Genomic DNA, 27,002 nt, shown 5'->3' on the forward strand with positions numbered 1-27,002 from the left:
AAATAAAATCCATAGATATGCTTTTCCACTTACCATCATGGATCTCAAATGTTTGTAACAAATTGCCTATCTTAAGATGCTCAGGCTTATTAATGTAGTATTTTTGACAACTCAAAATATATTCTTGGGCATCCTTGTGAACTCCAAGTCAATTTAATTGCCTTCTCACTAAGGCATAGGTCTTCCTAAGGTTAGGGTGATATGCACTTGGACTATCATGACACTCGTAAAGTATTTGGCGTCTAGTGTCGAAGTCCGAGGGTACACACTCTTCGTTTGTGTAACAAGTACTCGTTTTTATCGATGAAAAAAAGCTTCTAGTGATTAAGCTTGACCCTAGAAAGAGAAGAGTTGTGTGTGGAACTACCACGGAGTGGGAGGGATCCCTGCATGTAACAACTTGTACATATGATTGTTCATGTTCGCACTTGCTTTTGAGTGAATCTAAAGATTCACTTTTTAACCTCGTGAAACTGAATAAGTTGACTTGAGGCATCGTCCACAACATTGTATCGGCCCTTGCTATACCTTAATTGAAAGTAAAATTCTTAGAGGATTTTTTCCCACCGAGATTTACGACCTTTCAAATGAGTTTAAGTTGTAAATCATTTAATGCTCGTATGATCAAAGATAATCTCAAACTTAGCACCGTAGAGATAATGTCTCCACTTGCCTAGAGCATAAATGATAGCATAAAGCTCATGTTCATATGCAAAATAATTCTATTGAGCTCTATTAAACTTCTTGCTTTAAAAAGCTCTCGGTCTGCCTCCTTGAAGAAGCACAACACCCATTGCATGGTCACTACAATCCATCTCAACCAAAAAATGATTTATTGGGATCTACTATTGCTAACACAGGTGCAGTAGCTATGGTAATCTTAAGGCGATTAAAACTTTGTTGTTGGTTAGGACCTCAAACAAAGTTGTGATCCTTAGATTTTAATTGGTCCGTCAGTAGAGCCGCTAACTCAACATAATCTCAAATGAATTTACAATATAACCCTACCAAGTCAAGTAATCTTTATAATTCCTCTAGATTGGTTGGATGAGTCCACTTAAGGAGTGCCTCGACTTTCATAGGATCCATCTAAATTCTCTTTGCAGAGATTATGTGACCCACATAATGGATCTTTGAGGCAAAAAACTCACACTTTCTCTCTTTTGCATAAATTGCATTTTGCCTTAGAAAGTAAACACTAATCGTAAGTTTTACAAATTCTCTTTCTTGGTGCGACTAAAGATCAAAATATCATCACGAAAATACTACAACGAATTGACCAAGATACGGCTATAAGACGTTATTCATAAGAATCATAAACATAGTTGGAGCATAATTAGTTAGACCAAATGACATGACTAAAAACTCATAGTACCCAAAATTCCTACAAAAGATGTCTTAGGTGCATCCTTCATGCGGATGCAAACTTGATGATAGTTTGACCCCTTAAGCAAATCTTGCTAAAGTATAACATACCTTGGAGTTGATCAAAGAGCTCATCAAATTGTGGTAATAGATACTTGTTCTTTATCGTGATTGCATTCAAACGATGCTAGTCCATGCATAAACGCATAGACCCATCTTTCTTCCTCACTAATAAAATTGGTGATTCGCATGGAGAGTTGCTAGGCCTAATGAAGTTCCTGGCGAGTTAGTCAGTAAGTGTTCTTTTATAGTGCAGATATCCTATAATATCCTTAATAGTTCAAGTGAAAAATAGCTTATGTACATAGTCAAGGATTTTGGCCAATACACCGTTCCAAACTAGAGAACTCATTGATAAAAACTTGAAGGATAGCGAAGTAGGCTGTGTTTACTACTAGGTTAGTCCCTTCTTTCAAAAACTCATTGAATCCCTTTGCACCTTCTTCTTGTTCTCCTTTTTCTCATCCTTTGTTGGGCAAGGTTCCACTAGTTTATGTTAAAGTTATATGTTATGGGAAATGTCATATGAAATTCCCTAGTCCATTAGCTTGTCCTCTATAATTTGACATCTTTTAATTCACAATTTGCTACAAGAAAAAGCAAGTGTACTCCTTGTAATGTACTATAAATATTTTTCATTGAATAATATGCATAATTGAAAGTGTGTTGTATTACTCTCAATTATATGCAGGATTAGAGCACACAAAGGTGTTTCTATTAGAGGAACAAAAAAGAAACTGATGCATGCATGTGTAAGGAAAGCAAGCCTAGTGCATGCATGTAGAATGTCTTGTATATAATGCATAAGGCCTTTTGCATGAGAGAAACAAGAAAAAGAAGAAGATGAAGCTCGTAACATTTTTCTTCCTCTCTATTTTACTCTTTTACCTCCTAGATTATCTAAGATGAAGTGCAAGAAGAAGAATAGTAGGAAGATCTTTCTTCTTATTATTATTTTAGAATAGTAATGGAATGAGTCTTATTGGAGAGAAATTGTAGAGATGCGAGATCGGTTATAAATTGTCTTCGTATGGAATAAATCTAGAAAAATCTATAACAAGCAACAAAGAAGAAGTAAAAATTTAGCCAGCATAGAGGTAAACATACATAAGTAGTAGCATAAGCCTAGTAGTTTTTTAAATTCTAAACCCAAACTATTTTTCAAACCCTAAAGCTATTAGGGTCTCTTTTTTTTGTATAGTTTTTCATAAACTCTAATGGATGTAAGCACGCTAAAGTCAACCCAAAATATGTTTCATCCACTTGTTGCAATTGAGATAATAAAGCACTCTTCTTGCTAAACTTAATTTATAATCTCTTTATAAATCATTTTTAATTATAAAAAATGCACATCCTTAGAATATAAAACTTGATATATATACATGTTATGATTGATATTGAGCTTGGTATTGATTTCTATTAATGCTAAAGCCATGCCACCAAACTATGCTTTCTCACTAATAGATGCACAATAAAAATAATTATTGACATCTAATGCGAGTGTATTAAGGAATTACCTAATCTAAAGTGAAAGTGAGAGAAACAATGAAGAGAAAAAAATTACACCTTTGGTTGAGAAGTTGGAGAATGCGTGTCTATTCAACCTTCATGTGGAGAAAGGGATTGCTTTAAGATCTCAACCTATATTATAGAATGCATCATAGGCTGAAAACTATTAGGGTGCGATATTAAAAAATGAATTACTTGAGTTGAAATGGGAAGTACAAGTCTTTTTCTATCATAGACTCAGTACAAGAGATGGGCCTGTTATCGATGCTTATATCAATCTATTAATAAATAAAAGTAATTTGATGTGGGTCTAAAACGTTTATATAAGCAACAACATAAGAATTAATATATCATATAGGCATTGATATAAGAGTTTCTTTTCGGGTCATCTTCCACTCCAGTGAGATGTCCACCATTTAGAATTCTCGACAAATGATCAACTAGAACATGTTGGGAGTTTTTTCTAACTGTAACTATAAAGTCAAATTCTATTAGGATTAACAACCATCGAGTGATCATTCCAATAGAACAAGGCTCATTCACCAAGTATAGAAGTGCTTGATTGTCTAAAAAATACCGTAACGTGTTGGAAAGAAGAGAATGTCTGAACTTATTCACTGCACATAAATACCATGGCCAATCCTTCCCTCTTAGTGGTTGTGTAGTTTTTCTTCGTGTCATTGAGTTCTCTCCTTACATAGCACAAAGGAAAATCCATGTTGTTTTTTTCCTAGTTGTGCTAAGATACAGACATTGGCAAAAGTAGAGGTGTCACTGTGCACTTGAAAAACCACCTCACATCTGGTGGTCTAAGGATGGGAGATTAAAATGATACTTTTTTCAACTTCTAAAATGCCTCCTTGCATTCTTTAACCCATTCAAAAATAATGAGAAATATGTACAATGGTTATGCCAGGTCTATATACATAAAAATAAAAGTTTTCTAGTATCTAGAATGTTCCAGAAACGTTTAGACACCCTTGAACTTAAGGGATTGAGGAAGTTCGATGATGATAACTTTAACCTTACTCTTGTAAGTGTATATATCATTCTTGGAAATGATGTGTCCAAGAATTACTCCATGGCCTACCATGAATTGGCACTTCTTTAGGTTCAGAGAGATGCAATATAACTCGCATAGTCCAAATACTTTTCATAGACAATCTAGGTGTTCTTTTCCAGAGGGATTCACACAGATCATCCATGAATATCTCAACATTTTTTGGGGAGTTATTTGAAGACAATACTCATTAGTCTTCGGAATGTGGATAGAGCATTGGTAAGAAAGACCTTATAAGCAAAAATGTCCCATTGAGTAGCGAAGTTAGTCTTGTGTTGGTGGTCCTTCAAATAAATCATGACTTGAATATATCTTAAGAATCCTTCAAGAAAACTACAAACTTCCTTGCCTACTACTCTTTCGAGTACATGCACTATGAAATAAAGTGGAAAGCTATCCTTCATTGTGGTGGTTTTTACCTTCTTAAGACCAATTTAGATCGTAAGGTTGCTATTTTTCTTCATCACCCCAACCATGACAATTGGGGACACCCGCTCTCTGTGTCTTTGATGTCATAGATGAATTTTACATCCAAGAGTTTTTTAATTTCATCCTTGATAAGATGAGTATACGTAGGGTTTATCTCGTGTGGCCTTTGTCTAAATAGGCGTTGCTTTAACCACATTAGGAAATGTGTGCATGACAGCTGAGGGTGCACAATTTTTGTCTACATAGGACCAAGAAAACACATTGCTAAAATCTTTGTGAGGACAAACCAAATATTCCTCTTCCTTAGAGGCTAGGTATTTTGCAATGTACACCTGCTTAGGTTGCTCTCCAAGTTCATCTAGGTCCACTTCCTTAATGTCCATAGGTCCTTAAAAAACCTCCATGTTGGGTTGTCACCAAGGGACCATTTTGCCTTGTCACTTTAAATGAACTTGTCACACTTATACTATAGTTGTAAAAATGCTCAAGTACTAGTATTTCCTTTTATTTTCTTTTTTGTGAGAGCTTTCATCTTATCCTTGTCTCTTTGGTCCTTCATTGCCAACTCTTGGTTTTGTTTTTACCTAGCCAAACGATTAAGTTTCATTGAATCCTGAATTTGGGTTGATTGGGAGAACGGATATCAATATTACTTAGGAGGACATGTGTTTGTACAGGTGAGCCTTCCTTCTCCTGGTTGGGTTTCCAAGCCTCAATAAGCATTTCTTGAGTTTTGATATCTTATAAGTAACATAGCCAATCATGGTCAATTTTGATCTTTGGAAATTCCTTAGCCAAAATCTTGATGGGCTCGATTTTATTCTCTTTGTGTTTTTTTTAGGCTCGGTCATAGTTGTGTGGACTACGTGTGAGCTCTACTAAGGTGTCTTTCCCTCTTTGTAGGGAGTCTTTGAGCTCTCGATCCCTTAGACTTAATTATTGGCATAGCTTAATAGGGTCTCTAGATCCAAAATAGCATCCATCATCATGATAGAAGCTATTTCCATTCCATCATCATCACGAAAGTGAGAACCTCCTATTTTGGGTGTCATATCAATTTTGCCTAGGATGTGTAGGTTTGGAAAATCCACTTGTATTAAATTTTAATTCAATAAATAACAAATCATCAGTTTGGAATTTTTCAAAACGGCACACTTTTAGCTCCATCCTTTATAGTCCTTTCTATTGACAGAGTTTGCATGCTCAAGAGGATTGTTTGTGATAGGGTGGTGACTCTAATTTGTGAGGCTGACCTTTATAATGATCTCTTTTTTACTTAGATAGGCGTGGTCACTTCCGTAGTTGTGAACCATTCTAAGCTGTCTCATAAATGACCTTCCCAATATCACATCATATGTTGTAGGTTTCTTAAAGTACACGATAGAAAAGATGTGATCGAAAGTAAGTCCACATGAGAATGGGCATGATGAGATTTCTATAAGCCAGGTTGATATTTAGGATAGTAGAAACCAAAGTTAGTGACTTGCATTTCTCCCATTGTTTTCTATGGCTATGTTGACTCCAACTCTCCCATCTAGGATTGTGTAAATGCTTCACTGTTCAATTTCAATGGCAAGGTAGTGTTAAGCTCCTCTCTCTTTGAGTACTTTCCAAACCTATTGAAAGGTACATCTTTAAAATTTATGATTGGATTTTCATCATCATTATGCTTCTCAAACTCTATTCCCAACACATCTATGAAGGTTTAGTCAAATCATGCATCCATCAACTCTCTTGCATATTGCCAAAGACCTAGATATCTCGATAGAAACTCACCCAATGTGAGTGTGATTGGATCACACATTACCACACTCATTCCTATCTCACATCTTTTTATCTTTTTACTCGGCCAAAGATACTAGGCACTCTCATTGAATTTATTGCTCCTTTGGAACCCGAATATGAGGGGAGGGTCTTCAAGGAGTTTGGTCTAGATTCACTCAATCACATGGTTTTCTTCCCTTATTGTCAAATTTGCATTGATTACTAAATCATTGGGCTTGGTCACAATTTCTCATTTAAAGCAAATATTTGGAGGAGACAACATGCTTTCTTTCTTGTATCCATCAATTATAAGGCCAAGGTCTACCTTGGAGGATGAATTTGTAAGGATCTAGGAGGATTGGGGGTACGGGCACTTCTAATTAGAATTTTGTGTGCTTCACTAGGTCTTGTGTAGCCTTGGTTCTCGTATTTTCTAAAATGCCATTGGATATTGTGTAAATTTCTTTGGAAGGTCTTGGAGTCCATTCCATGAAGCTCTTCTAGCTTTAGCTCCTTGAGACATGTCTAGAATTTATCCTCTAGGTGCTACCTTTGATGAAGTAGACAACTCAATTTTCCCATCATCACACTCTATGATTGAACTATCCTCCTTCTTCATTATACCCATCTGTCTTGTTGACGAATTTGATTTCTTATGTTGTCTCCTACCTCATTTTTTTTATCTCTTGGATCTTTTGAGGCTATATTTGAAACCTTATTGCTTTCTTTGTCGTTATAGCATCCTTTACTCTCTTGATATTAGCTTGCACTTGAGTGCATACCATTTCATTATCAAAGTGATTTTCTCTCTCAAGGAACTTAGCATCTTCAATTGAGTGGTAGGTCCCTACTAAAGTTTGTCAGGGAATCTCAAATGATGTAAGTTATGTTATAGCTTAGACACCATCATAACAATGCTAAGATGCTTTTGGTAGAGTTTTCTAACGGTGCACTCCCTTTTAAGGTGTTCTCCCCACAATTATAGCAAGCTAAAGGTTGGCTAGGAGTCATATAGTTTATCTCTCATACCTTATAGCTCATTAGTTGCCTACCATGACCATAGGTGCCAAAGGTTGACATCTTGTGAATAGGAGTTCAGGTATTGTCAAACATGCTTACAAAATCAACATCTCATTTTATACTCAAAACTGGGTAGGATTTTTATTGAGGAGTTTCTTCTAAGGGGTTTTGTTGTGGCATATAAGTGTCGATGACATCCTCTATGAGTGGTCTTGACTCAATGTGTTTCATGGGTGTCACTCGAGGAGTTATAGAGCCTTGAACCTTTTTCCATAGTTTTTACAAAGGCGATTGTTTCTAGAGATTTCTCCACCACTTGTCCAGGAGGAGACATTAAAGGTTGTGGTGAAACTAGAGGATTTGAAACTACAGGCGATACTAATGGTGTGATAGGTGGTGGTATTTATTGAAGCATGACAACCATCCTTGGTGAAGTGATAACCATGCTACTTCTTAGCATGAAAGGTGGTATTCTAGGTCTCTCATGAGTTCAACTTAGGGATGAGTGTCCATAAAATCTCAAAGGTTTGGTCCCTCCCGGTTTTGTGTCCATGTAATGGAGGCTTTGCTAGGTTTATCAAGAGGCTCATTGCTAAGTTGAGAGTATGAGGTCATCCCAAACTTGATGGAATGGGTGTATGCTCTGGCAATGAGGTGTGAAAATTTTTCATTTCTTCACGAGAAAAAGTGTAGAAAAACAACACATAAGTGAGGGTGGGAAAGGATCTTTAAGGTGGTGCCTATCGTGTGTGTAAATTATTTAGTGACTCTACACTACTTGTGCCTGCTCTTGGCTTGTTGTAGATTGCCCATCTTCACTTGTTACCAATACACACTTTCATAATAATTCACTTGTGACCAATGCATAGTTTCATAGTAAGGGTCTAAACTTGTTGTAGATGCAAGTGTGTATTATTGACGCATGTAAGTGGTCCATGTCAACCTTGAGTTAACAACATGAAAAGGGAGATGTTGATATTATCTTAGTAAAAAACTTATTCAATCTAATGATTTGTAATGATTATTTGGTATTCAAACAACCATGAATGTCATGTTATTTTAGTAGCCAAGGGTAATGGCCAAAGGAATATGTGAAAGGGTTGGCTAAGGGCATGAATGTTACTTGAAATCTCTACAAATAGAAAACATTAAGGTGGAGATACATGGGTTAAGTACACCTGATTTATTCCTAAAACACTTTAAGGTGGAAATAAAAATTAACTTATTCCTAAAACTATGCCACTTACTTTTGCACATACACACACATGTAGAATTACATTTGGAAACTGCACATTTCAAGATGTCATGTAGGATGCTATTATTTTAGAAATAATTTTAAATTTGGATACAGAATCCGAAAAAATGACTTATTAGCAATAAAGTATTAGAATAATAAATTTGCAAGAAGGTATTGGAAGAATCATGCACAAAAAAGAAGCAAATACACTAGGATTGCATTAGGAATGTTGTCAATCAAAAGGAAAAAAGAGAAAAGTTGCTTCTGCTAAAATAAGGTTACGAGTTAGAATCTTTAGACCACAACACCTTAATAAAGATTTATATGGCCTAGCATGTATATCATCTTGGTTGGCATAATGGTTGCCACAATCATTCATTGGAAAATTTCGGAAGTACTTCCATCACCACTTCATTCACGACAAATCTACAAGTCACCTTTTCAAGTTTAAGTGTTGTATATCCAAGGATCTATTTAAAATATTTGTTTCCATAACATGATTATTCTATTACAAAGTGTCAGAAAGGGTGGTATCTATTTAAGTTACCAAGGTGCATGTGTGTGGGTGTGCATATTATATTTAGTAAAGAGAATGGTGTGGTACTAAGGAAGAATGTTGCCAACTTTTAGTAGAAGGTTTATAAGTCATGGTGGTGGATCAAAGTACATCAATCCAACACTCTTATGTGCGTGCACACATGGTTATATTTTGGGCTTTTATTATAGATGGAAACACCCTATTTGTACCTATTGAAAAGATTCTTGACATTAACCAAAGTAGAACTTACAAAGAAATTTTAAGTTTAGTAAGCTCTTTTGTGTAGTGAGGTACCAAAGATTTTATCAAGCTGTATACTTTACCAAAAATCATCGGGCCATAAGCTTATGGCACAAAATCTTTTGGCGTTGCTTGAATCTTAGACCTTCACCAGGGAAAAGAGCTATCAAATTACTAAACTAGAACCTTATTATTATTATAGGCTAGATATGATAGCAATTATAGAGTTAAACAACCTCTATGATGAAGGATTAATCTAGTTCAGATATGTAATCTATCGAGTTACTCTAGCTTGAAGTGAGCACGTGGCTCACTTCAGCACCTGCACGGGGATCGACTGCATATCTTCACAACAAAATGGGAGCTTGGATGTTCACATTAATCTTCCCCTCTTTCATACTTTGAAGAGCAATACGTTGCAAATGAGCGAGCATCATCAGCAAGAGGAGGGCGATGCCATCAGCATATGGATCACCACTAAGAACATCAGCAAGGGCATGTTGCATCGGAGTAATGATGCACGAATTGGAAATATGAATTGGAGCTGTAACACTATGAATAGCATCATGAGCACCATCAGAAACATACTGAAAATGAAGTCGTGAGTTAAAACACCATCTGTTGCATGAAAAAACTCGTAGACAGGAGCCCGTATAGAGCTGAACTGAATGTACAAGGAATCACCAAGGAAAGCAGCATGATGATAATCCTGAGCATAAGTATCATCATGAAGGGTCATGCCACATTGATCATCATTAAGGGTAAGCGGCATCAGAAAAACGATGCATAAAACGGCATCAAGGATAAAAACACAATCAAAGACCTGGTGTTTAACTTGAACACCATCGGAGATTCAAAAATGAGAAGCATCATAAACTGCACCATCAACACGCTGATTTTGTTCTTGAACACCAAGAGAAACAGGAGCAGCAATGATCTCAAGAAACTGAGAACCATCAGGAGCGTACACTCCATCCAGTAGATGCTTATCGTGGTCTTTAACACAATTTGCAGAATCATGAAGAGCCAGGCATACTGGGAGTGGCATCTTTCGCCACCCATTTTTATCAAGAATAGGCATCTGAGTGTTGGTGGAAACGTCTGCATCATAAATGAGAGACTTGAAGATCGGGGCGCCCAGTGAGCCAAAGATCAAACCGAACAGAGCAATAGGAAAAGACCAGCCAATCTGGAATGCACTAGGATAAACAACAACATGGGTATTGAGAGTGCCAAATTGGGTGCAGAAATCATCATCACTAGAAACACCATCATAAAGATCTTCCGAATTTGAAAGAAGGGCTAGACTGGACTTGGGGGCTGCAGTACCAATAATATCTTGAAGATAGTTGCTCACAGAGTTTGGGACCTCGATGTAGGCGAGCTCCAAATTTCCACCAGCGTGTCTAATGTAGGAGCTTTCATCAGCATCAACTTGTGTGCCCAAGTGCTGAAGAATAGGGGCTTTTCTGATTAAGAAAAGCCCGAGGGTGAAAGGGTGCACTGAACGTGGGCCTGCTCACTGCTCAGTGTCTGCAGGAATGGCGTGCTTTAAAGGGGAGGATCACGGGTCCTCATGCATGGCCAGGATCATGTGTGCAACGTCTCACTTCTCACACATGGCCAGGACCACGGTATTTCTATGATCATTTGTATGTTAAATTTGATGTAAACGTGTGCTCAGATGGAAGCTAGATTGAGGATTAGAGATTCTTCATGACACACGAAAGAGGTAAGTGCGGAGAGGACTTCGTCAGTTATAGCAAATATAGAGGAGCCTTTTGCAGTTTGGAGGACCATCGATGAAGCCCAAGGATGAATGCATGGACTTATGCAGATCTAAATTCGGGGTTTGTCAACTTTTGCAAGGGGTTGCATAACATCATCTTCACAAAGGTCAAAATAAAAGATTACCGTAGAGTCAGTTGAGATAGCCAGGAGATGGTCTTGCTAGCAGCAATAGAGGCAAAATATTGGCCCAAAGAGGAGAGGAATTCATTGATTATAGCCTCCTCGCCTTTGATTTGCCCACAAGACCCAGGATGGCGGTGAACCTTGTCATCTGATAACATGAGAACAACAGGCAAAAGCCCTGGAGGGCATAGAGCATTAGTCCGAGACATCGTTGTGAGAGAGAGTACACAGAAAAAGAGTCATAATATAGTGATTGTATTGAAAGATAGATTGATTCGATTGTACATCTACATTACTGCCTAGGATTCATAACGTTTTTATCTTTTATCTTTTACGAATTTAATAATTTTGGTTAAATTGTTTGTTTTATTTCGTGAAATTAATCAATGTCATCCTTTTTTTGGGTTCACTGGAGTTGATTTTGTTGTGAAGCTGATGCTTTTTTATAAGCTACTTTGATCAGGAGGGTGTGTTGTAACTTGTAGTGCAAGTGAGCTAACACAGTGGGTTTTGCTGCGTGTACTTAAAGTATGAAGAGGACTCTTGAACGACATGCAAAAGCCAGCAGCAATGAAAAGCAAAATGAGGATCAGTCTGTGGAGAGCAATAACGTAAGATTACGTGCACATGATCAATATATTTAGTGGAATAAACGTTTGACTGAAAAAAACGGTGTGTCATTATTGCACTAATCACCTATAGTATAAGCACGCATAACTTTAGTATGCCTGCGTATCGATCCAGGTCTCTTTTAGAAATCAGCCCCTGCTTATGTCTCAGCTATATATCAACTACTATGAGGTAAACATTGATTAATTGTTAGCTCATCAAAGCTTGTATTAAAGAGCAACTTTGATTATAACATGTGCAGTGTTGGCTGGATGAAGTTGGCCGACTTAAAGAACAGTTGGATTGCCAAAAATCCATTAGCAAGTGAGTGCTCATGTTGTCCAACCAATATAGCATGTTTAATCTCATTATATGAGCAACATGCTCAATCAGTTGTTGCTACGCAGACGTTCATCAGGAGAAGATATCGGAACGCTAAGCTTGAAGGGGCTCCACCAGCTTGAGCAGCAGATACAAATGGGCATCTGCCGTGTGAGAGCTCGAAAGGTATCAACAAACTTTTTCTCTTTTTCTTTTAAAGGCCCAGTTTGTAGAGTGATTCTCAGCGTAACGAACTTGCATAGGCCACACCTTGAAAATTGAACTAAATATGTATTTATATGTGTAAATTTGGGATTTAAAAAAAAATTAGTGGCCTCTTTTTATAAAGAGCCCTTCTCTACTAGAAGGTTTGAAGGGCTTTCATGCCCTCTGAAGGCTTCTAGTGTCTAATTCTTATTTTTGGTGATTATAGATTTGCAATTGTTTTTGGGATACCCTGAACTTTTTGCAATTGTTTTTGGCATACCCTGAACTTCTGTTCTCTATTTTTGTATCCTCACTTGTGGGAAAAAGTTCTCTCTCGATCTAGTGATACTCTCCTTGTCTCTCTTTATCCTAGGACTGTAAGAGATTTGTTCTTGGGAATGGGTAAATGTTTCTATTCCTACAAAGCCTATATAGGAGGCGTTTCTTGCACAATTCCTCTTCCTGTTGGGATCCTTTACATATATTGCTTAATGCACAACCTTCATTGGTAGAGTGAGCCTCTTATTTCATATTGGATCGTATTCCAAATAACCCTTTGGCAATGTTCAACATGCCAATTGATATTGTGGGGGAGTTCAAAACTCTCTCTCCTCCATTCGCTCATCAACCATTTGAGTGTCTTCCATGGATACCTTGCTAGTAGTCTTGCTTGAATGCAAACCTCTTCTATGGATTCATTGTTAGTAGTCTTGCTTGAATGCAGATGTCTTTGAATAAATATACTCTACAGAGTTCTAGCCAAAGGATCAGATCCACCAATACTCCTCTGGTAGGAGGATTCTTGGTAATTTGATGCACTATCTTCTAGAGCAACTCCATGTCCCAAGATCTTCCTAGATCTTTAGTTCATGAAAGGGTATTTTGTTAGGCTAAAATCCAATTCGTGGACCATATTTTATGTTTATGCGCCTCTACTTGTCAAGGGTTGAGTTTTCCATGGTGTGAATAACTACGGTTTTTCGCATCCAACTTTTTAACTTATCCCTTAGATTGAAGCTAATATTCTTGATCAGCACTATTCCCTCAATTGATTTGACTATGCACCCTTTACAAATGAGCTCACTCAAAAGATAATCACGGTGTGAATATCAATAAGATGGTCACGCATGAATATCATAGATAATCACGATCTTGAAAAACTCTAGTTTTCATGTGGATTCTTTTTAAGATTTATAACTGCAAAATCGACACCAATCAAGTCTAATAGATTGTCTAAAACATGTAGGAACCTCAAAAGTCTAAGATAAACAAATTTGGTGTGAATTTCTCAAGAAATTCATGCGTGAGTATCCAAGGGATAGTTACACGTATCCGTGAAAAACCTTTGTTTTTTATCCTCAAAATGTTTCTCTTTTTATATCAAATTCACATGTAATGAACTCAATTGGTCAGTTTAGATTATGTAAACATCTCAAGGTCCTTATGTGATGAAAATATTTTGGTGTGATTTTCTCAAGAAATTCAAGACATGAATAGATATCTATTAGATGATCATGCTTTAAAAAAGTTGAAAGAATCACGGTCGTGAAAAACTCTCAATTTCTACATTGAATTTTATTTAAAGATAAGAGGATAAGTTTTTTTTTAAAAGCAAAGTATTCCTATAAATCATATAGTGATTCTCGAGACTTATTGTTGTTGGCATAAAAATCTCTATTTTTTTATAGTTGTGAAAAACTCCCAAACCCTTGAAGAAGATTTCAAGGATCTAAATCTTGTCATATGGTGTAGTTTGAGACTGAAGGCTATGGCTAATACAATGTACTTTTAGCAAAACTCAAATAACATTAATGTTTTTATGATTTTTAGAAAAAAGCAAAAAAACCCAACATACTAATTTTTGATGTGAAAAGGAAGAGTGTTTTAAAAATTTAAAAATCAAACAAAAATGGATTAGAATGCTTCTCTCCAGGTTGCCGAATTTGCTTACTTTAGTACTTACAAACCAATATTTCCACCAAAAACATCAAAAAATATCACATTTACCACACTTTTCTCTAATCTATAATAACCTTATCCACTTGCAGCTTCACTTAAAACTTTCACAAAACTCAAAATAATGAGTGTAGATCACTCAAATAAGAAAGAAGCAAGTTTGGGTTCCGTGAGAACGGTGCCACAAATGTTATGGATTAATTCTACTCTCTACAGAACTAACCCATTCTAGTAGATTAAGAGACAAACTACAACTATCTTGGGATTCTTATCATGCTTCAAGCTTAGGATCTCTAGAGGGAAAAAAAAGAAACAAATAAAATAGTATAATTATAGATAGGCTGGGGAATGTTTTTATATATTAACCTAAAACTTTAGCAACTTATGTGAATCTTTGAAATTTTTTGTCTTATATGGTATTATGTAGTGTACTTTTGGCGAATTTTTCTCTGGAGACTCACTAAAACCTATAAAATTTTGCGTAATTTCTTAAAAAATTTGATGGAAAAATTGATCGATAATATCAAAAACCCCTCTAAAAGAGCCCTTGGGTTTAAAATAGCTCCTACATTTTTCCTTGGATATTTGTAACTTCTAACCACCACTATAGTTGCGAGTCTCCTCCTTATTGTCACCCCCACCAAGAAGTTGCTTAACCTCTTATAAGGACTCACCTCTCTCTCTTGCTCACTCACTCACATCAAAGAAGAGACATGCACCAAGATTCATGCACTATACTCTTAGCTCTCTCTCTCTCTCACACACACACACACACGCAAGACAAGAGCAAGTAGATAAGTGAGTCATTTGGCACAAAGCGAGATTTTGTCTTTTCATTTCACATTTAGGAATCTAAATTTAACCCTAATCTATTAAGCTTGGTCATTTTTCAACTTTTCTTATAACATATATAATGTTTATCGTGCCATTTACATAACACTTATTTTGCCACTCCTATGTGTAATAGAGTGTGGCTTTGTTAGTTTCAAAATGAGGTGAACGTCTAATCTATAGTGTACTTTACATACTTCTTCTAGTACTCCCATGTGTAGTAGGGAGTGTCTTTGTTGTTAAGCCCAAAATGGGATTAACAGAGGGTGGAAATTTTGGATAAATAGGAACACTAAATTCAAAATGTTGAAATGGTCTTACTTTTTGATTCCAATATGGGTACTCACCCTAGAAAGTTAAAGCTCTACGTTGGCTAGTCCTTTCCATATCAAGGCTAAGATTGGTTCATGTACTACCTTTTCTTTATTCCCTATTAATAGAGTTCCTCTACCAAAAACAAAGAATGGCTTCTGGTATGTGAAACCGCATTATCAAGAGTTTTCAGATGATTAAGTTTGGGTAGTACATGTCACGTGTGACAAGAATAACTACCAGAAGGGTTCTCGTGAGCTAACTACGAATATACGATTGATATTTTCAACTTTCTTTTGGCAGATGTTATGACGATAAAAATTTCTCGTGTGTATTGTGCTTTGGCAGATATTTTATGTGTGGATTATTATGTTGACTTTTTGGCAAAAGGATTGGCTAATTTAATGGTTCTACCTCCTATGTGATGTACAAATCGATGATCATCAATATCACAAGGAAGGGGTTAATAACATCTCCAAAATTGGTTAATTCGGCACCACATGTGTCCATCATGCTACTATTGGTGAAATCTTTTTTATGAGGTTATCCCATAGCATGAGGTACCACCACTCCCTTACCTATCACGATATTGTATAGAAAGATCAACATGAGGCGTGGATTTCTATGGGAATGCTTGGGTCCATTAAATGTGGAGGGATGTAAAAAAATCATCAAAGAAGAAGGTGCCATACTCCTAGATGTAGGTATTATTGTCGCTTCGGCCTCTCTTACACACACAGTCACAAGAGACTACCCTTTGTCTAAAGGCTCAATCCAGATATCCACACAACAGTCAGGACAAAGCGACCAGAAAGTGAAGAGGAGTCCAAGGAACTGGTTGAGCTGGCCAAAATGGCAGAAAAAAGAAGTTAAGAAAGGACACAAAAGAGGAATCCCAGGAAGAGTGTCACCACTGAAGAGGACGATTCAAGGGCCTCCTCAAAGGAGGACACTCCAGTGGCCGTAAAGAAAAATAAAGTGAGAAACAAGAAAACTAGGAAGACACAAGCAAGCCTCGGAGAATTGATGTTGCAAGTATTTAAACGAGAGTCCAAGGACGAGCTGGTGGTTCTATAACCTTCACATGCTACTATATTGTCAACAGCTTGGACACACCAAAGCGGAATGTGCCATGAAAAAAAGGAATGATGAATAAAGACAAGCAAAACTTATGCAACTCAAAGAAAATCCCCTAAGCGTCAGCATGATCTAGGTAGAAGACATGATGAATAAAGACAAGCAAAACTTATGCAGCTCAAAGAAAATCTGCCAAGCATCAACATGATCTAGGTAGATGACATGTAGAGGGAGGGGCATGACATCGTGGCAGTCACAAGGGCTAAAGCTAATGAATCTGATGTAGTGATAACTCCGTTACATAATCAAGACTCACCCCAAGTCTATAAGAAGACAGTTATGGACTGGGAATATCAAGAAAAGGTGAGTATTCAAACTACTAAGAAAATAGAGAGAAGACAAGGTAAGCAAAAGGAGCATGGCTCATATGAAATCATTACTCATCTTTTGGAAACAAGTGTAAGCAAGCATGCAGAGCACCTCAATAAGGAATGCCTAGAAGAAAGCTAGAACAATGTTGGCTAGTTACAAACCAATGTAATGTCAATGCTGTTGGATAGACAGGTCTAGCTAAGACAAGTGCTAGACTTATGTCCAAGATTCAAGGCTGAAATCTTGATGGCAAGCATTGAAGGATTGAGCAAGGAACTGAAGCACTCAGTAGAGGAAGAAACCCTGGAATGAAACAATATGCAAGCCAAAGAATCCCCAACATATAGAGATGATGAAGTGGCTAAAATCATAGTTCAACTTAGTAATGTACTCATCACTCACTGATGTAGTGTTGGATGGATGATCTAGAGTAAATGTCATCACTGAGGAAACTACATTGGGATTGGGTCTCAAGTAGGAGCCCATTACGTTCAACATAAGAATGCCAGATAACAGGGTAGTAGTACCTAAAGGAATCATTAAAATGGTCCCAATAAAAATCAAACAAGTTGACTTCAAGGTCAACTTAGTGGTTATTACCATAGAAAACCACATTAGTTCTTTACTAAGAAGGATGAAAAGTATAGATGGATTTTGGAGTGAGAAGGCATTCCATTGGTTAAAGAGCATGGTGTCATCTGCACCAATGAAAGGCTGAAGTTAAATTTGGCCAAGTGTGCTTTTGCAATAAAATCTGGAACACTGTTAGGACACATTGTGTCAACGAAGGATTGGCTATATATACGGCTAAGACGGAGGCCATATCCAAAATGTTTTCTTCCCATAACATTAAGCAGCTTGAAAGATTTCTTGGTAAGGTGAAGTGGCATGCAAGATTTTTGAAATATCTAGCACATGTAGCTTACCCATTATATGCACTTACTAGGAAGGATGCAAAGTATGAATGGATTCCAGAGTGTTTGAAGGCATTGTGCTGGTTGCAGAGCATGGTGTCATCTGCACTAGTGAGATGATCAATCCAGAATGGAATCTAATGTTCCATGTTTATGTAGATGCTTCAGACAGAGCAATTGGACAACAAAATGATGAAGGAAAAGTGAAAAGGTTATACGCATTCCATCCATTATCCTAGCAAAGTTCTCACAAGGGTGAAAAGGAAATACAGCACAACAGAGCATGAAGCCCTTTCAATGATCTATGTAGCGAACAAGCTCTGCACTATCTCTTGGGAAATAAATTTGTTTTCTATGTGGACCATCAAGCTCTCATTTATCTTCTGAACAAAGCTTTTCTGGTGGAAAAAATAGCAAGATGGATGCTCCTACTTCAAGAATTTAAGTTCACCATCCAACACACGCAGAAAAGAAAATGTAGTGGTGGCAGACTTTTTGTCTAGACTAGATTTCGGAGAGCTTGCCCTGGTGTAGAAGATAAACTCTGATATACCAACTTATTCATAGTAGCAACAGCCGAAGTGGAAGAAAACTGGTATTATGACATGATGCAGTTTCTAGAAGATGGGACTCTTCCACAAGGGTACATCTCTCATCAGAGGAAGAAGAAAATTACCCTAAGAGGTAGAAATTTCACCATGATTACCGGGCAGCTCTACAAAAGAGGCATAGGTGAGATCCTATGCAGATGTGTCTCGGATCATGAGCATCAAGTAGTGTTAAGAGAAGCACACTGTGGTATCACCGGAGGAGACATGGCTACTATTGTTAGTGTTGTGGTTGTTGTTGTTGATGTATCGACTCCCTGACTGCATCATCATCTTCCTCTAGGTCATGAATGACTTGTTGCGGTTTGCAAGACATCTGTTCTTGAATTTCTATCACGGCTTACAGCGCTTGATCCCAAACCTTGTTGAGTCTAGCCTTTGCTGTTTTTATCTCATTGCTGCTTTGGCGTCTAGTGGTAGGTACATAGTGTCAGGCGTTTTTTTGAGAGGTCTTTTTGGTCAGTGTATATATGGTGTGCATGGCAGTTGTGAAGGGTTGGCTTTGAAATGCGTCTTCAGGTGTTCAGGGTGAACAGTTTGGTGTTGAGCTTGTTTTGCAGGCTTGTCTGGTGAAAGGTCAGATGGAGGTGATATCAACCATTTGGCAGCTCTCTGTGTGTACGTGTCCCCAAGGATCGTGGGTTGCATTTGGAATGAGTATGGAGGCATGGGCATTAAAAACTAAAGGGGCCGGTGTTGCCTTGAGAAAGAGGTATTTGTTTTGGGTTTTGGAGGTTTTTTAATGATTCATAGGCTAATGTAGCCTTGGGCATTAGGTGGAAGGAATTGGTGGCTTTAAAGGGAAAATAAAAAATAAGGATGAAATGGCCAGCTGGTAACGTGGGCGTGGAGCGCTGAAGGGCTGCCAGCGCCGCATACTCTAGAAGATGGCAAAGGTGGCGTCAACGGGGAAGTCGGCAGCGTGCAGTAAAAGGTGAGGTCGCCGTTTGGAAGAGTCGGGGGCTCTGATTGAATGGCAGTGTAGCTGGCGACGCTGCAGGACCAGGGCAAAGAGTGGCTGGCGCAAGGTGAGGCCCTCCTTGGTGACTGGGTGGCGGCTGCTGGAGCGCACGCGTGTGTGAAGAGGTGAGCTAGGCGTCAAAGTGCAACGAGAGGTGTTGCAGAGTGGAGCTGCAGCCAGGTGGAAGCCGTCGTGTAAACTGGGGTTCCCCCCTTGAGAAGTGCAGAGAAGAGGTGCTGGAAGCGTGGAGCACAGAGAAAACAACGCAGGTGAGCAGCGTGAGAGTGCAGAGAAAGGGCAGCCAAGTGGGTGAAGCCGCCTTGGTGAGGGTGCAGCTATGACTGGCGCCAAGGTGATGGTCGTCAGCGAGTAGAGATGTGTTGAGGATAGTGCAATTGAAGGGCTGTAGCAAGTGGGTGGAGCGACGCCTGTGGAAAGAGACAGAGGTGGTCGTGTGACTGCAGCTGGAGCGGGGCAGAATCGTCTGTGGTTTTGGGCATGCATGGCGAGTGGCTGGTGGCAGGTAAAAGGCAGGCTGGTGTGGGCCGCCTTGGAGACAGGGTTATGGACAGAGTGGGTGCCGAGTGAAGACAGAGACAGGTGTTGCTGCTTGGTGGTGGGCCGGTAGCAAGGTAGATAAGCTGCCTGGGTTTGTTGTGAAGCTGGCAGAGGATCAGCACAGAGACAGAGAGTGAAAGAGATGATGGTGTAGCTGCTGCTGACGACACATGCAGAAGTGATGGGTCACAGAGGACTCGAGGGTTAGCTTGTGTGGGCGCCTTCTGGAGCGAGAGTGGCCGGGCTCATTCTCGTGTGATTGGTACAGCAGGCAGGCGAGAGGTGATTGGAGATGTGGTGTATCCTCGGCTGACAGGCCTGAGTGTTGTGTTTGTGAGTTGTGTGAGTAAGGCTTCTGTGTTGGGAGAAGCTTGTATGAAATGTTTTGACTGGAAATATATTGCTGGGTCTTTGCTTTGTCTACGGTGCCCCTGTTTTATGCTGTTTTTTTGGCGTGGGTTGGGTGGTGAAGTGTGAGAAGAGTTCCAGCCGGTGGCTGGTGGTGCCCCGTTCGTGTGAGTGTTTCCAAGTTTGGGAGGTGGAAGAGCTATAGAGGCAGGTTCTTTCTTCTTTTTTTCACCTCACATCCTTCTGGTGCCCCCACTGAGGATTACTCTGGCGTTGTGCTTTGGCGTGTGTTCCACTGGGGATTGTTACAGGTTGTCATGATGTGGTCCTATCCGGAGTTTCATGACAGAAAGGATGAAGATGTGTGTGACTTTTTGGAGCAGATGGAGCTGGCATGCATTAGCAATCATGTCACAGATGAAGAGCAGGTTCTGAGACTGATAAGGATTTTCTTGAAGGGAGATGCCGGAAGCTGGCTTAAGGATTTTGAAGCGCAGGATGCTGGTGTTTTTACCTTGGACAGGTTGAAAGAAGGTCTTTTGGAGCGTTTTCAGCAAGTGGAGGATCCTAATGTACTTTGGCAGGAGCTCAGTGTCTTGAAGCAGGTACATGGGCAATCACTAGACGATTTTGTGCAGGTATTTACATGTTTGTGGAGTAAGTGGTGTGTGACATTGAAGCAGGAAGTTCCTCCAATGTTTCTGAAGAAGAGCTTGTTTATTGATGGTTTGCTACCTCATTTGAGGATCAGGGTTGAGTTAAAGAATCCCAAGTCATTTGATGATGCTGTTAGAGTTGCTAGGGAAAAGGAAGGCAAGGTTTTGAAGCAGATGGAGATGGGTATTTATCCGTATGAAGGGGTTGTGTCTGCAAGGGATAAGCAGGTGAATCTGGTTGAGGTGGGTAAGAGTCCTATGCAAAGCTTGATTGGACAGGAGCCTCAAAGGCCGAGACAGGTGCAAAGGGGTATGTTTTATATGCCTTCTGATTTTTTTCCAAAGTTTTCAAAGCATGTGCAGGTGGATGAAAAGCAAGTGCAGGTTGAAAGTGAAAATGAGGAGTTGCCAGTGGATTCTTTTTTGGACGTCATAGCTGTACAGGACAGTGATCTGGAAGGTACTATTGAAGATCATTTGCATTCGGATCTGGATGATATGCATGCACAGGGAAGCAAAGAGGATGATGCCTTGGGATTGGCTGATGATGAGAAAGAAGAGGAACTGGATACAGGGTGCTTTGAGGATGATTCTTTGCTGGATACAGAAAGGGAGGAGGATGGGGTAGAGACTTCTGATGAAGTGAAGACGGATGCGGATGTGGAGAGTGTGGAGGAAGACTCCATCATTATGGATTTTCTTGGACAGCTTGATGGTGGTCTGGTACCTGCGATGGATGATATGGATGTTGTTCCATTTGATGCATTAGGTGCTGGGGAGTCTTTGGACGATGATACCAGGGGGGTTGGCAACACTGAAAAAGGTATGCATAAAGATTTGGCTGATGAAGAGCGTTGTGAGGTCAGTGTTGTGCTTGAGGATGATATCTGGGAAATTGCTAGCCTGGATGAACAGGAGCCAGAGGTGGAGATGGATGCAGATATGATCGAGAATGTGGCAAAGGCTTCTTTGCGGATTGCTGAAATGCTGAAGGCAAAGTCCCTGGATGACAAGGATTCTGAGCTAGTTGAGCTGAATGGTTGTGAAGAGATGCCTGAACCAGTGGAGCTGGACGTGTTGGTGGACAATGCTGATGGAGAGGATCTGGACTTTGGTATGAAGAAAGGTCAAGATGCTGAAACCTGGCCTTCACTGATGATGAATGGGATGCTAGATATTGTAATGCCACAAGTTTTGAAGACAGGGAGGTTTGTTGTGGATGAAGTGGATGTGAGTAATTTTCTGGTGCATATGGTTGATCTTTGGTGTGCAGTGATGCAGCCATGGTGTTTGAGGGATGCTGGGGACTGGGATGGTCAGTTACAGATGTTCCCTTTTGATCCTGGCGGATAGCTACTGGAATTGTCTTTTGCTGCTGAGCATGAATGCTCTAGCAGATGGGGGGGTGGCAAAGTATGTCAGGCATTTTTTTGAGAGGTCTTTTTGGTCAGTGTATATATGGTGTGCATGGCAGTTGTGAACGGTTGGCTTTGAAATGCGTCTTCAGGTGTTCAGGGTGAACAGTTTGGTGTTGAGCTTGTTGTGCAGGCTTGTCTGGTGAAAGGTCAGATGGAGGTGATATCAACCATTTGGCAGCTCTCCGTGTGTACGTGTCCCCAAGGATCGTGGGTTGCATTTGGAATGAGTATGGAGGCATGGGCATTAAAAACTGAAGGGGCTGGTGTTGCCTTGAGAAAGAGGTATTTGTTTTGGGTTTTGGAGGTTTTTTAATGATTGATAGGCTAATGTAGCCTTGGGCATTAGGTGGAAGGAATTGGTGGCTTTAAAGGGAAAATAAAAAATAAGGATGAAATGGCCAGCTGGTAATGTGGGCATGGAGCGCTGAAGGGCTGCAAGCGCATACTCTAGAAGATGGCGAAGGTGGCGTCAACGGGGAAGTCGGCAGCGTGCAGTAAAAGGTGAGGTCGCCGTTTGGAAGAGTCGGGGGCTCTGATTGAATGGGAGTGTAGCTGGCGACGCTGCAGGACTAGGGCAAAGAGTGGCTGGCGCAAGGTGAGGCCCCCCTTGGTGACTGGGTGGCGGCTGCTGGAGCGCATGCGTGTGTGAAGAGGTGAGCTAGGCGTCAAAGTGCAACGAGAGGTGTTGCAGAGTGGAGCTGCAGCCAGGTGGAAGCCGTCGTGTAAACTGGGGTTCCCCCCTTGAGAAGTGCAGAGAAGAGGTGCTGGAAGCGCATGCGTGTGTGAAGAGGTGAGCTAGGCGTCAAAGTGCAACGAGAGGTGTTGCAGAGTGGAGCTGCAGCCAGGTGGAAGCCGTCGTGTAAACTGGGGTTCCCCCCTTGAGAAGTGCAGAGAAGAGGTGCTGGAAGCATGGAGCACAGAGAAAACAACGCAGGTGAGCAGCGTGAGTGCAGAGAAAGGGCAGCCAGGTGGGTGAAGCCGCCTTGGTGAGGGTGCAGCTGACTGGCGCCAAGGTGATGGTCGTCAGCGAGTAGAGATGTGTTGAGGATAGTGCAACTGAAGGGCTGCAGCAAGTGGGTGGAGCGACGCCTGTGGAAAGAGACAGAGGTGGTCGTGTGACTGCAGCTGGAGCGGGGCAGAATCGTCTGTGGTTTTGGGCATGCATGGCGAGTGGCTGGTGGCAGGTAAAAGGCAGGCTGGTGTGGGCCGCCTTGGAGACAGGGTTATGGACAGAGTGGGTGCCGAGTGAAGACAGAGACAGGTGTTGCTGCTTTGTGGTGGGCCGGTAGCAAGGCAGATAAGCTGCCTGGGTTTGTTGTGAAGCTGGCAGAGGATCAGCACAGAGACAGAGAGTGAAAGAGATGATGGTGTAGCTGCTGCTGACGACACATGCAGAAGTGATGGGTCTTCAGAGGACTCGAGGGTTAGCTGGTGTGGGCGCCTTCTGGAGCGAGAGTGGCCGGGTTCATTCTGGTGTGATTGGTACAGCAGGCAGGCGAGAGGTGATTGGAGATGTGGTGTATCCTCGACTGACACGCCTGAGTGTTGTGTTTGTGAGTTGTGTGAGTAAGGCTTCTGTGTCGGGAGAAGCTTGTATGAAATGTTTTGACTGGAAATATATTGCTGGGTCTTTGCTTTGTCTACGGTGCCCCTGTTTTATGCTGTTTTTCTGGCGTGGGTTGGGTGGTGAAGTGTGAGAAGAGTTCCAGCCGGTGGGTGGCTGGTGGTGCCCCGTTCGTGTGAGTGTTTCCAAGTTTGGGAGGTGGAAGAGCTATAGAGGCAGGTTCTTTCTTCTTTTTTTCACCTCACATCCTTCTGGTGCCCCCACTGAGGATTACTCTGGCGTTGTGCTTTGGCGTGTGTTCCACTGGGGATTGTTACAGGTTGTCATGATGTGGTCCTATCCGGAGTTTCATGGCAGAAAGGATGAAGATGTGTGTGACTTTTTGGAGCAGATGGAGCTGGCATGCATTAGCAATCATGTCACAGATGAAGAGCAGGTTCTGAGACTGATAAGGATTTTCTTGAAGGGAGATGCCCGAAGCTGGCTTAAGGATTTTGAAGCGCAGGATGCTAATGTTTTTACCTTGGACAGGTTGAAAGAAGGTCTTTTGGAGCGTTTTCAGCAAGTGGAGGATCCTAATGTGCTTTGGCAGGAGCTCAGTGTCTTGAAGCAGGTACATGGGCAGTCACTGGACGATTTTGTGCAGGTATTTACATGTTTGTGGAGTAAGTGGTGTGTGACATTGAAGCAGGAAGTTCCTCCAATGTTTCTGAAGAAGAGCTTGTTTATTGATGGTTTGCTACCTCATTTGAGGATCAGGGTTGAGTTAAAGAATCCCAAGTCATTTGATGATGCTGTTAGAGTTGCTAGGGAAAAGGAAGGCAAGGTTTTGAAGCAGATGGAGATGGGTATTTATCCGTATGAAGGGGTTGTGTCTGCAAGGGATAAGCAGGTGAATCTGGTTGAGGTGGGTAAGAGTCCTATGCAAAGCTTGATTGGACAGGAGCCTCAAAGGCCGAGACAGGTGCAAAGGGGTATGTTTTATATGCCTTCTGATTTTTTTCCAAAGTTTTCAAAGCATGTGCAGGTGGATGAAAAGCAAGTGCAGGTTGAAAGTGAAGATGAGGAGTTGCCAGTGGATTCTTTTTTGGACGTCATAGCTGTACAGGACAGTGATCTGGAAGGTACTATTGAAGATCATTTGCATTTGGATCTGGATGATATGCATGCACAGGGAAGCAAAGAGGATGATGCCTTGGGATTGGCTGATGATGAGAAAGAAGAGGAACTGGATACAGGGTGCTTTGAGGATGATTCTTTGCTGGATACAGAAAGGGAGGAGGATGGGGTAGAGACTTCTGATGAAGTGAAGACGGATGCGGATGTGGAGAGCGTGGAGGAAGACTCCATCATTATGGATTTTCTTGGACAGCTTGATGGTGGTCTGGTACCTGCGATGGATGATATGGATGTTGTTCCATTTGATGCATTAGGTGCTGGGGAATCTTTGGACGATGATACCAGGGGGGTTGGCAACACTGAAAAAGGTATGCATAAGGATTTGGCTGATGAAGAGCGTTGTGAGGTCAGTGTTGTGCTTGAGGATGATATCTGGGAAATTGCTAGCCTGGATGAATAGGAGCCAGAGGTGGAGATGGATGCAGATATGATCGAGAATGTGGCAAAGGCTTCTTTGCGGATTGCTGAAATGCTGAAGGCAAAGTCCCTGGATGACAAGGATTCTGAGCTAGTTGAGCTGAATGGTTGTGAAGAGATGCCTGAACCAGTGGAGCTGGACGTGTTGGTGGACAATGCTGATGGAGAGGATCTGGATTTTGGTATGAAGAAAGGTCAAGATGCTGAAACCTGGCCTTCACTGATGATGAATGGGATGCTAGATATTGTAATGCCACAGGTTTTGAAGACAGGGAGGTTTGTTGTGGATGAAGTGGATGTGAGTAATTTTCTGGTGCATATGGTTGATCTTTGGTGTGCAGTGATGCAGCCATGGTGTTTGAGGGATGCTGGGGACTGGGATGGTCAGTTACAGATGTTCCCTTTTGATCCTGGCGGATAGCTACTGGAATTGTCTTTTGCTGCTGAGAATGAATGCTCTAGCAGATGGGGGGGTGGCAAAGTATGTCAGGCGTTTTTTTGAGAGGTCTTTTTGGTCAGTGTATATATGGTGTGCATGGCAGTTGTGAAGGGTTGGCTTTGAAATGCGTCTTCAGGTGTTCAGGGTGAACAGTTTGGTGTTGAGCTTGTGGCAGGCTTGTCTGGTGAAAGATCAGATGGAGGTGATATCAACCATTTGGCAGCTCTCCGTGTGTACGTGTCCCCAAGGATCGTGGGTTGCATTTGGAATGAGTATGGAGGAAAGGGCATTAAAAACTGAAGGGGTCGGTGTTGCCTTGAGAAAGAGGTATTTGTTTTGGGTTTTGGAGGTTTTTTAATGATTGATAGGCTAATGTAGCCTTGGGCATTAGGTGGAAGGAATTGGTGGCTTTAAAGGGAAAATAAAAAATAAGGATGAAATGGCCAGCTGGTAACGTGGGCGTGGAGCGCTGAAGGGCTGCCAGCGCATACTCTAGAAGATGGCGAAGGTGGCGTCAACGGGGAAGTCGGTAGCGTGCAGTAAAAGGTGAGGTCGCCGTTTGGAAGAGTCGGGGGCTCTGATTGAATGGCAGTGTAGCTGCCGACGCTGCAGGACCAGGGCAAAGAGTGGCTAGCGCAAGGTGAGGCCCCCTTGGTGACTAGGTGGCGGCTGCTGGAGCGCAAACGTGTGTGAAGAGGTGAGCTAGGCGTCAAAGTGCAACGAGAGGTGTTGCAGAGTGGAGCTGCAGCCAGGTGGAAGCCGTCGTGTAAATTGGTGTTCCCCCCTTGAGAAGTGCAGAGAAGAGGTGCTGGAAGCGTGGAGCAGAGAGAAAACAACGCAGGTGAGCAGCGTGAGAGTGCAGAGAAAGGGCAGCCAAGTGGGTGAAGCCGCCTTGGTGAGGGTGCAGTTGTGTGACTGGCGCCAAGGTGATGGTCGTCAGTGAGTAGAGATGTGTTGAGGATAGTGCAACTGAAGGGCTGCAGCAAGTGGGTGGAGCGACGCCTGTGGAAAGAGACAGAGGTGGTCGTGTGACTGCAGCTGGAGCGGGGCAGAATCGTCTGTGGTTTTGGGCATGCATGGCGAGTGGCTGGTGGCAGGTAAAAGGCAGGCTGGTGTGGG

The 27,002-nt window shown here is 41.1% G+C and overlaps 1 protein-coding gene across 3 annotated transcripts in view; it reads left to right on the plus strand.

The window, feature by feature from the left end:
- Nucleotides 1-27,002, plus strand: part of LOC147624320 (MADS-box transcription factor 23-like) — a 70,476-nt gene that overhangs the window by 20,114 nt on the left and 23,360 nt on the right. For all 3 annotated transcript variants that reach the window (XM_086819305.1, XM_086819307.1, XM_086819306.1), the window contains exons 2-4: nucleotides 11,666-11,747; nucleotides 12,008-12,069; nucleotides 12,153-12,252. In XM_086819305.1, the coding sequence (XP_086675431.1) occupies nucleotides 11,666-11,747; nucleotides 12,008-12,069; nucleotides 12,153-12,252 (244 nt within the window). The remainder of the gene's footprint in view (nucleotides 1-11,665; nucleotides 11,748-12,007; nucleotides 12,070-12,152; nucleotides 12,253-27,002) is intronic.

The sequence above is a fragment of the Cibotium barometz genome, chromosome 25 (genome assembly GCF_041138505.1).
Source record: "Cibotium barometz isolate CiBa-2024 chromosome 25, ASM4113850v1, whole genome shotgun sequence".
Lineage (NCBI taxonomy): Eukaryota > Viridiplantae > Streptophyta > Polypodiopsida > Cyatheales > Cibotiaceae > Cibotium > Cibotium barometz.